We start from the raw sequence: 11,146 nt of genomic DNA, 5'->3' as shown, positions 1-11,146 counted from the left end.
GTGATTCGTAGGAAATTTTCACTGCCGTGTGACGTCAAACGGTACCTGGTGGAAATTTCCAGATGCTAGACACTGGAATCGTTCACACAGCTACAGCTAGACTCACGTCAGTAGTTTGGGTCACCAATTACCGATAAAGTATTGAAATACATCGGACAACGGGCATTCTGTCGCTCTAATCGAACGAACCGAGGAAGGAGTAATTATTGGATAAAAGATTTAATTAATTGGCTTACCTCTTGAGAATACTCTGGATATGATGACTTGCAGCGTAGATTGGTGAGAGGATTTAACGGAATAACTGATTCTAACATATTTGGATACTTTGATTAACTTGGATTTATTTTATAAGTTCAATATTTCAAGTCACAAAAACGGAGTTACTTAGTGTAAGATCTTAAATTAATATGACAAAACGGTGCTGAAAGCTCGCTGGATTTTTGAGCTGGTTTATTAAATTTAATTGGGCCAGTGTTATTAAAAAACAATACATTTGTTTTTAGTAATCTCTATTTTTCATTACTGTCAAAACTTTTCCTTATTAAAAAAGAGGCGCCAAAAACGGGGAACAGATCGATTCACTCTCGGAATTTTATTGTTTCAATTATTTGTTCTCTTCTGGGTTACCCCCACTATAAAAGGGGTGGGTTCAGTAGAAAAAAAAGCAAAAGGAAAGAAGGAAAAAATCGACCGGCTCTGGAAATTTTCTTTCTTTCATTTGTTTTTTCTCTCCGAAAATACAAAAACAAAAGCCGGGATTGAATTAAAAAAAAATAAATAAATAAAAAGAGTGAACTGCGATCGAACCCGTGTCCCGCATCACTCCATCCTCATGTTGTTTTTTTTTTTTTTCGAGGAGGAAACCATATTTATTTAGATGAACAATAAATGTACAATATTTACAATGTTGCACTTGTAATTATCTTAGTTTATGTAACTCCGGCTTAAATTTTAAGCTCAATCTAACATTTTGTTTTGCATTAAGTGGTTAACTTATTTTTTAGTGTTTTGTTTAAGACTTGAATGCAGTATTATAGCAAAGGCAGCAGTAACTAACTTAAATACAGGAAAACTTCGCGCAAAAACCTGTGATTGAAAATTCATCCTCATGTGGTATCCACTCAGCCACACCACAGCTACGTCTGGGAGCGCGCGTTTGCTCGGTATGTTTATGGAGCTTGCTTGGAATTCGCTGATGCTTCTCTGGAAGATTCAGTTCGAGAAAAAAAAATTTCCCCCAACCACTTGCCCATTGCACATTTTGCATAAATGTTATCGAGCGGGCTTCGTATATTTCCTCATAGACTGCGTGTACAAATATTCGAGAACACCAGGCGTCATATATTTTCATATCAATAAAAAAATAATATAATATTGAAAAAAAAAAAAAGTATTCGGACTGGGAATAGTTAATTAATTTGGTTCAGCGTCCGCTAATTGAATCCAAGATTTATCAAATCTGGAGATACTTTTATTCGCTGACTTTCATAACTGAAACAAAAAAAATCCCAACTCTTGCATTCCTGGAAACATCTGTGCGAGCGAGGACAAGGATGCGATTGGCAACCACTTGCTCGAGCAACCGAGTGTATCTATATATACACGATTGTGGGCCACCTTCGGTGCATGGCCGCCTAGGTGTCACGTCGACGCTCCAACTTAGCTGGTATCACGAAAAGCCGAGCGTTGGAGATCTCCCTCTTCATCTCTGCATAACGTTTGTGCTCCTTGTATAGTCTCCATCTCCACGTATCTCACGCGAAACGGCATAACGGTGTTTTTCTATTAGACAATTCAGAACGGACACACTCAAGTATATTTTCATTTAATGCAGAAGTAAAGAAATGGCACGGATTCTACGAAATCTCGATAATAATTTAGGTGAATTCATGCTACTTCATGCATTCATTTCTGCCTCAAATAAAAATGCGTTGGAGTGTTTTTGTTCAGAATTGGGTATAGAATGGGGCTGTTAGCCCTTTTTCGCTTGTGAAATATGTAGGGGCATCCCTTAAGCGACCCCCCCACTGCCGTCATTGCAATACCTGAGAAAACACAGTGGACTTGATCCACAGTGTAAGCTTGATCGCAGTGTGAAGAAAAATAAAGAATTGCCTTAATCGCGCGCTGGTGGCTGGCATATGTATTATGTACATATGTATGTACGTATGTACGTCTGTATGCATGTACATACATAGGTCGAGACACGTCAAACTGACAACCACCTGTGAGCTCGTCGATGTTGCACAAGCCCGCTTGTGGGTGATCTCGCGTCTAGAGTTGTGGAAAATTGTCATAATTTATTAATCAATTCTGATTCGATCACACGCGTCGTCGTAGTTGCAACAATCTCATCCCTGTTTACATTTGATATCGTCATCTTTGTAGATTCCTTGTATTAGTTTTCCTGGCTGTCTAGACTTTTCACTATCTTATTGCAGCACGTAATTGGTCTTAAGGTTTTTTTTCTGGGTTTCATTGTTATTTCTTCTTTCGACGTGTAAGGCGGAGTATAATATCTGGTTAGACAGTAGCAAAACAGACAACCGAAAATGGAGTTCTTGTCAAACGCACGTATTGTTCTAGTAACACTATTCGTTTCGTCGATAAAATTGGTAAATATTAATTCACGACCGACATAGCGTTTTATAGTAAAAAACAGACTACAGTTTGTATTTATGTTGTCAACAATAATTTTGAGGTTAATTTAAGTCTATGTAGTGCATTACTTGTTCTCTCATTCTATAATTACAATTTTTCAGCCTACCTAACACAAACTGTGGATAATTTTATTGTCATTGTTGATTTTCATCTTCAGACATCTGCGAACTACTGTGAATGGAATACGTGTCAATCCTGGGAGTACTGCTGCGGAGACAATATGTGCTGTACTAATAATGATGTGGTCCTCAATTTAACGTGAGTAAATTCTAAATCTATTCTCTTGTCTAACTGAAACTTTCTCAATTTGTATGCCCATTTTTTTTTTAACACTATCAATTAGAATTTTAGTCTGCGCTGCCTTGGCTCTGTTGTTAATATGCTGCAGTATGCTGTTCATGTGCCGATATTTATGCCGTGTCAGACATCCTGTATTCCAGCTTGTAGGTATTGATGGGTGTTTTGCAAAGGATGCCGAGTCTACAAGCAACTTGGTAAGCACCTTTTTTACTAATTCACTTATTTTTTTCTTCTAGAAATGAAATTACCTAACAGGTCATTATTATATTCAGTTTGCAAGTAAACTTGAATTACAGAAATTATACTAAAGGCTTTTGTATGTTATAGCCTGCTTTCGAAGTGGTTAATGAAGATAGAATATACACAGAGCCTCCTCCACCATATTCAGAGGTGACGCGAAATGTGAAGTAAAGGTTGGTCTTTACACAGCTTCTGTCTTTTGTTAAAATTAGTATTTTTTTACAGTTAACGTAATTTGTAATCATTCATTTTCTCAATTGTTAAAATGATTTTCTGTTGTAACGTGTCAAATATTACAGATACACGAGTAATCCAAGGAACGTTGAACTTTGAGGGATCTTGCAAAATCAATTGAACTGAATTCTCTCGAGGACTGGCATCGAATCGAATGAACGAAACAAACAAGGGTGGAATCTCTTTCGATTGTCTAAAATAAACGATAATGTTACGATGGTGATCCAGTATTCAAAGATCACCTGATTACACATATTTATGAATAACACTTCCGATGAAAAAATATACATTTTATTGTGTAATTAATATTATCATTATGTATTATTAAATGAATTCCGTAATTAACCGCGAAAACGTGTTCTTTGTTTTTGATTTCCATGATCGGATTTAACGAAGTGGCTTTTTTTTTTGAAAATGTATGTGTATATAATTAATGGTGCCTAATAACCAGACATTACACGCATGCATGAATGCTGAATTCTCTGCGTTGAGGCACATGGTAATTTTATTTGTGGAACCTATTTAAACACTTTTTCCGCAGGTCTATTTAACGATGTATCATTTAATGTTGCAAAGAATGTTAACTAAACATTTATTTCTATTGGAATTTACAGTCTATTGTATTGGTTTCTGTGTTAACATTTTAGGTACAATGTGATACATGTGGATTGATAGTCATCAGTAATTTTTGCAGATGATTCAGTAAAGTTGAGAATTAATGGTGCTACTGCCAGAGTAGGCTGAAAAAATGACGCAAGGATTATTAATGGAATATGCTACTTATAATTCAAATTTCAATTTGTACGTTCTTTGAGAGAAACTTACTTCATTACCGAGAGAGGCGGCATTCCAGGATCTGCGCCTTTCTTAAACCCTGGAGAAATAATTTAATTGAAAACTTCAATTGTAGCGATTACGTTGGTCAAAAAATTTTTCTTTCCTTCACTGTGTGTGTATCTAGCAGCACAAAAGCAAATTGAAAACCATTCGACGAGAATACTAACCTAAAAAGAGGACTCCCGGAATAAATCCCCAATGAAAAACAACCTTCGTCACTTCGATGACAATGGATATTTTCTGTTTAGTTTGCGGACTCAACGCCATTTCCTCTCTTATTTATAACAAATTTACTTAGCAACGCGGTAGCAGTCGTTTTTCAATTTTGTACACGAGATTGTTGGTACCACCGAAGACTATACAAGGTGCACGAACTCCATGCAAACCAGTCAACGCAAATATCTACCTGAAATAAGATGGCACTGGTGTTTCGTATGCACTGGTATGCACCGAAGAGACCGAAGACACGTTGAATGATAACAGTTTTTTATACCGTGTAATAATTGCAATTTTCCCTCCTAGATGGCGCCATCTTTTGATATGCGTTGGCGGCACTTGGCGCAGTTTGGCGGCCGGTGGATTAATTGAATGCCTCGCAGTGTCGTGTTAACTACAAAGTAATGTGTTAATTTCGATTAACCTACGGCGTACGGAGTATTTGTTGTCAATTTAGTGTATAATCACCAAACTTAGAAGATGTACGCAGTGGAAGATGGTGAGTGATTTATTTCTAGGCGGATTGTGAATTTGTAACACCGAATTATCACTACTATGATTTAAGAAGACATGAGAAAAATAATGGGAGAGAATGAAATACGACTGTAGAACATAACCTTAAAATTGTTATATTTATTTGCTCATTATTTCTAGAGTCTGCTGTATTCTTTGAGTAATTTTCGACTCTAACTAAACCATCTCTTACACAGTCTTACTCCAATTAGGAATTTTCCCAATAACGTCAAAACTGCTTCTCTTATTCGTATAGTATTATTTATTTTGCTACTGTCGAAACTCTCCGATCTTCAAGACGTGCCAATAGTCTAATAAATTTTAATATAACTTTAGATCAGTACGACGACGAAGACGTGGAGGAAATCTCAACAGAACTGTGGCAAGAGGCCTGCTGGATAGTGATAAACACATACTTTGACGAAAAGGGACTGGTGCGTCAGCAGCTGGACAGTTTTGACGAGTTTATACAAATGTCTGTACAAAGAATAGTTGAGGATTCACCTCAGATCGACCTGCAGGCTGAGGCTCAGCACACATCTGGAGAAATCGAGAATCCTGTTAGACACCTGCTCAAATTTGAACAAATCTATCTCTCCAAACCGACACATTGGGAAAAAGATGGAGCCCCATCACCCATGATGCCCAATGAAGCTAGACTAAGAAATCTCACCTATTCTGCACCCCTTTACGTCGATATTACCAAAACTGTTGTCAAAGATGGAGAGGACCCAATAGGTAAGGCTCAGCTACGACCAACCTATTTATTGTATGTACCAACCTATGTATGACTTCAAAATGATGAACTATAGCAAAAATTTGATTTAATTTTAGAAACGCAACATCAGAAGACTTTCATTGGAAAGATTCCTATCATGTTGAGATCGACTTACTGTCTCCTTTCTGGTCTGACAGATCGTGATTTAACTGAATTAAACGAATGCCCTTTAGATCCTGGTGGTTATTTTATCATAAATGGTTCTGAGAAGGTGCGTCTGACATATTTCTCTTCATTCTCTAACTGTTGATCACTATCAAGACCCTGAAGATTAAACAATAACGAACTGTGATCTTAGGTTCTCATTGCGCAAGAAAAAATGGCCACAAATACTGTGTATGTGTTTAGTATGAAGGATGGAAAGTATGCCTACAAAGCAGAGATTCGATCCTGTCTGGAGCACAGCTCTCGGCCGACGTCAACTCTGTGGGTAAACATGATGGCGAAAAGTGGCGCAGTGAGTTCTTTATTATTTTTTATTATGACACAGTACATTCGTTGAAGTAAAGATGGCTTGTGTCAACAACCATGTGATATCTTTTACAGAGTATTAAAAAATCGGCTATTGGACAGAGAATAATAGCTATACTTCCGTACATAAAACAAGAAATACCAATAATGATTGTGTTCAGAGCATTGGGGTTTGTGGCGGACCGTGACATCCTCGAGCACATTATATATGACTTTGACGATCCAGAAATGATGGAGATGGTGAAACCGTCGCTGGATGAAGCGTTCGTTATACAAGAACAGAACGTGGCCCTGAATTTCATTGGTACAAGGGGTGCGAGACCTGGAGTGACAAAGGAGAAGCGTATAAAGTACGCAAGGGAGATATTGCAAAAAGAAATGCTGCCCCACGTGGGCATAAGTGATTTCTGTGAAACAAAGAAAGCCTATTTCTTGGGATACATGGTACACAGGCTGCTCTCAGCCTCGTTGGGCAGAAGGGAACTGGACGATCGAGATCACTACGGAAACAAAAGACTGGATCTAGCTGGACCGCTGTTAGCGTTTTTGTTTAGAGGATTGTTCAAGAATCTCATGAAGGAGGTGAGAATGTACGCCCAAAAGTTTATCGATAGAGGAAAAGACTTTAACCTGGAGCTGGCCATCAAGACTAAGATAATTACAGATGGTTTGAGATACTCGCTAGCGACGGGAAACTGGGGAGATCAGAAAAAGGCTCACCAAGCAAGAGCCGGTGTTTCCCAGGTGTTGAACAGGCTTACTTTTGCCTCAACTTTGTCCCATTTGAGGAGAGTGAATTCGCCCATTGGCAGAGATGGGAAACTGGCTAAACCACGTCAGCTGCACAATACTTTATGGGGAATGTTGTGCCCTGCCGAGACACCGGAAGGTGCAGCTGTAGGTTTGGTCAAGAATCTGGCTCTGATGGCGTACATCAGCGTTGGATCACAGCCATCGCCGATTCTCGAATTCTTAGAAGAATGGTCAATGGAAAATCTTGAGGAAATTGCTCCCAGTGCGATTGCTGATGCGACAAAAATTTTCGTCAATGGTTGCTGGGTTGGAATACACAGAGATCCAGAACAGCTCATGGCCACGTTGAGAAAACTCAGAAGACAGATGGACATTATCGTCTCTGAAGTATCTATGATCAGAGACATCAGGGACCGAGAGATTAGGATTTACACAGATGCTGGGCGAATTTGCAGGCCGCTTTTAATCGTCGAGAACCAAACGTTACTGCTCAAAAAACGCCACATTGACATGCTCAAGGAAAGAGAATATACCAACTACGGGTGAGTCTTTTTTTTCTCAAGAAGAAACTTCTCATCCTCTTTCGTTTCATATTACAACGATGTGATCACCTTCATTGTAGGTGGCAGGTGTTGGTCGCTAGCGGAGTTGTTGAGTACATCGATACGCTAGAAGAGGAGACCGTGATGATCGCAATATCGCCAGAGGATCTCCGACAAGAGAAGGAGTACGCGTACTGCACAACTTACACCCACTGTGAAATTCACCCTGCTATGATTCTCGGGGTGTGCGCTTCCATCATTCCATTCCCCGATCACAATCAGAGTCCCAGGAACACCTATCAAGTGAGTGCCGGCGCAAAACTGAAAATCATCAAAAAAACGATTCTAAGATGTCTTATGACCAATTTTTCGACTCAGAAGTGATATCTATGTGTCCGTAAGGTATTGTTTTGTCAAAAAAATGACTCACGTCTTTTAGTTATCAAAAAATAAGTCATAAAACATCATTTTGACAAATTTTAGTTTCCTGCTGTCTCCGCAAATACTGACTAATTTTTTTCATGTCCTGTTCCGTTTTTCAGAGCGCTATGGGTAAACAAGCAATGGGCGTTTATATTACGAATTTCCACGTCCGAATGGATACCTTGGCGCACGTTTTATACTATCCCCACAAACCTTTGGTAACAACAAGATCGATGGAATATTTACGGTTCAGAGAACTACCTGCTGGGATAAACAGTATTGTGGCTATTCTCTGCTACACGGGATATAATCAGGAGGATAGTGTTATCCTGAACGCCAGCGCGGTGGAAAGAGGATTCTTCAGGTCCGTTTTCTACCGTTCTTACAAAGACTCCGAGTCCAAGAGAATCGGGGACCAAGAAGAACAGTTTGAGAAACCGACAAGACAAACGTGTCAAGGGATGAGAAACGCGATTTACGACAAATTGGACGACGATGGTATTATCGCGCCGGGAATTCGAGTGTCTGGCGACGACGTCGTCATTGGCAAGACTATTACACTCCCCGAAACAGACGACGAGGTTTGTATGCGAATTCCTTATTAAGGTCAGATACAACCGTCCGGAATTGACTTTGTTTCATTGCTTGATTATTTAATCACAGCTCGACAGTACGACAAAACGATTTACGAAAAGAGACGCGTCAACCTTTTTGCGCAACAGTGAAACTGGAATTGTTGATCAAGTCATGCTGACGTTGAACAGCGAGGGCTACAAGTTCTGTAAAATTCGAGTGCGCAGCGTCCGGATCCCACAGATCGGTGACAAATTCGCTTCTCGTCATGGGCAGAAAGGTACTTGTGGTATTCAGTACAGGCAGGAGGACATGCCGTTTTCGTGCGAGGGGTTAACACCAGACATCATCATTAATCCTCACGCCATTCCGTCGCGTATGACAATCGGTCACTTGATCGAGTGCATCCAGGGAAAAGTATCTGCAAATAAAGGTAAAGGAATTAAATTATCGATAGTTTATCTATCGCGTATCCATGTTCCAATAGATTGAAACAATTAATTTCTGCAGGTGAGATCGGCGATGCAACGCCCTTCAACGATGCCGTGAACGTACAAAAAATCTCCACGCTTCTTCAAGAATACGGATATCAGCTCAGAGGTAATGAAGTTATGTACAACGGACACACGGGTCGTAAAATAAATGCCCAAGTCTTCCTTGGTCCGACTTATTATCAGCGTTTGAAGCATATGGTGGACGATAAGATTCACAGCAGAGCCAGAGGGCCCGTACAAATTTTGGTCAGACAGCCTATGGAGGGTAGGGCGAGGTAGGTTTTTAACTGAGCAAATGCCTCGGAACTTCAAAGGTATTCATTCCTCAATTATCTACGATTTTTTTCACTATTTACGCATACAGGGATGGTGGACTACGATTCGGGGAGATGGAACGTGACTGTCAAATATCTCACGGAGCGGCGCAATTCCTTCGAGAGCGTCTCTTCGAAGTGTCGGACCCGTACAGAATTCATATCTGTAATATCTGCGGCCTAATCGCCATTGCGAATCTTAGGAACAACACGTTCGAGTGCAAAGGGTGCAAGAACAAGACTCAAATTTCACAAATCCGACTGCCCTATGCAGCAAAACTACTTTTCCAGGAATTAATGGCTATGAATATAGCCCCGCGACTTATGGTCATTTGAAGAGGAGATTTCTAGGTGATGCTGTGTCGCTGGGTTATTCGGCAAGCATTCGGTACTTTGTCAGTACTTCTGATGTCGAGCCTTACGAATCATACAACAATTCGTGTTTCATTTTTATCGACACACGTATTCTTAAACGTCCAATTTTATTTTCCTCTGTATTGCGGGCTGGAACTTCACAATCAATAGTGATTGGATCGATCGAACAAATTCTTACAATCGCTAATTCATCGATTATATGTGTAGCCAAGATTATTTGTTGAACATCCTAACTTAGGTACGGATGTGGTTTTTAACACAACAAAGAAAGAGAGAAGGACAAAATGGAAATCGAAATAGTTATTTTCTGATTATTATTTATGAATTGTCAAAATTGAGAATAAATAATATTATTGATAATCGTTGGTGTGATGTTATTTAACAATTTTCATCTTCAATATGGGGTACGGTGTTATTTTCAATACCTCACTGAAGTGATATCTCATATTAATACTTTATCATTGAAATAATCAATTCAACGGGATTGATAAGATGCTGATTATTGACACAATTTTTGTTAATAGCTCTTAGATCGGCAGTATCATATAACCGATTGAATTGTGACTACTGTTTCGAAGCTTGTCTCGGTCCAATAAAACAACACGCTCTAGAATGGAGCACAGTAATATTGTTCTTGTTTTAGTAATCGAATTTCTGAGTATGGGAACATGTTAATTTCATTCTAAGCGACATGAGAACATATCAGAAGAAGAAAAGGCACTGGAAAGAAAAATTATCTATATTTGTGCATGCGATAAAAGTACATCGGTTTGACGTTACTCGATGGATTCAAATGAATCAAGATTAAACACCTATTGCAGCAATAAATAAATCGGTGTGTAAATAATTGAAAAATTTGGTAATTCCTGTTGAGCTATTCATGCAATAAGAAATTTCAACTCTTCCAAGGCTATCAAGTAACGCAGTCACTGATTTCTGTTTGAAAAAGCGAATGGGATTAGCTATTGTTTCATCAGTACCAAATATTGGAAAATTAGCAAAGGGAAAATAGCCTCTCAGTGATAAAATAAACTCCAGGTAAGTTATTGCAACTTGATTAATGATTTAATTTCCCAACAGAAATTTATGTGTTCTGATTTGAGTGCAATTGGCTCAACTTTACATAATGTATATATTTTATATGCCAATGTACGCTATCAGAAGATTAGATTAGATTAGATAAGGAGAATTTCAACATTACTGTGCAACGGAAGCAAGAAGGATAATTTCGAAAAATAATAGAGCTGCTCTTCAAAAGCAATTGTTTGTTTAAATGAATATTGTGTGATCTGAATGTAAGAAATAAACTGGCTAGCAAAAGTACAATTTAAATTATTCATTTTTTTGTACCACAGATATTGACGGCAGAGTTGATTGATCCCGCAAAAAAAAGAAACAAAGAACAAAATGTCAGCCAAAAAG

At 38.8% G+C, this 11,146-nt stretch overlaps 2 protein-coding genes across 3 annotated transcripts; both read left to right on the top strand.

Moving 5' to 3' along the window:
- Positions 1–2,192: 2,192 nt before the first annotated feature.
- LOC124180983 lies at positions 2,193–3,784 on the top strand. The gene is made up of 5 exons (XM_046567017.1): positions 2,193–2,615; positions 2,819–2,919; positions 3,005–3,155; positions 3,289–3,374; positions 3,501–3,784. The coding sequence occupies exons 1-4, from the start codon at positions 2,553–2,555 to the stop codon at positions 3,370–3,372; spliced, it is 399 nt and encodes a 132-aa protein (XP_046422973.1). The 5' UTR covers positions 2,193–2,552; the 3' UTR covers positions 3,373–3,374; positions 3,501–3,784.
- A 1,044-nt stretch (positions 3,785–4,828) lies between these two features.
- On the top strand, positions 4,829–10,084 carry LOC124180967 (DNA-directed RNA polymerase II subunit RPB2). Of its 2 annotated transcripts, XR_006870350.1 has the most exons (11): positions 4,829–4,987; positions 5,338–5,739; positions 5,836–5,990; positions 6,078–6,236; positions 6,326–7,545; positions 7,626–7,848; positions 8,088–8,549; positions 8,632–8,974; positions 9,052–9,310; positions 9,400–9,737; positions 9,853–10,084. XR_006870350.1 is itself a non-coding variant. In XM_046566983.1 (10 exons), exons 1-10 carry the CDS (start codon positions 4,969–4,971, stop codon positions 9,683–9,685), a joined length of 3,528 nt encoding a protein of 1,175 aa, XP_046422939.1. In that variant the 5' UTR covers positions 4,829–4,968; the 3' UTR covers positions 9,686–10,084. The 2 variants fall into 2 exon arrangements, 1 of the variants encoding a protein (XP_046422939.1); XM_046566983.1 differs by having other exon boundaries at positions 9,400–10,084.
- Positions 10,085–11,146: the final 1,062 nt, after the last annotated feature.

This window comes from Neodiprion fabricii, chromosome 4, assembly GCF_021155785.1.
Source record: "Neodiprion fabricii isolate iyNeoFabr1 chromosome 4, iyNeoFabr1.1, whole genome shotgun sequence".
NCBI classification, from domain to species: Eukaryota; Metazoa; Arthropoda; class Insecta; order Hymenoptera; family Diprionidae; genus Neodiprion; species Neodiprion fabricii.
The sequence above is the reverse complement of the archived record's forward strand: the minus strand, read 5'-3'. Positions and strand labels throughout refer to the sequence as shown.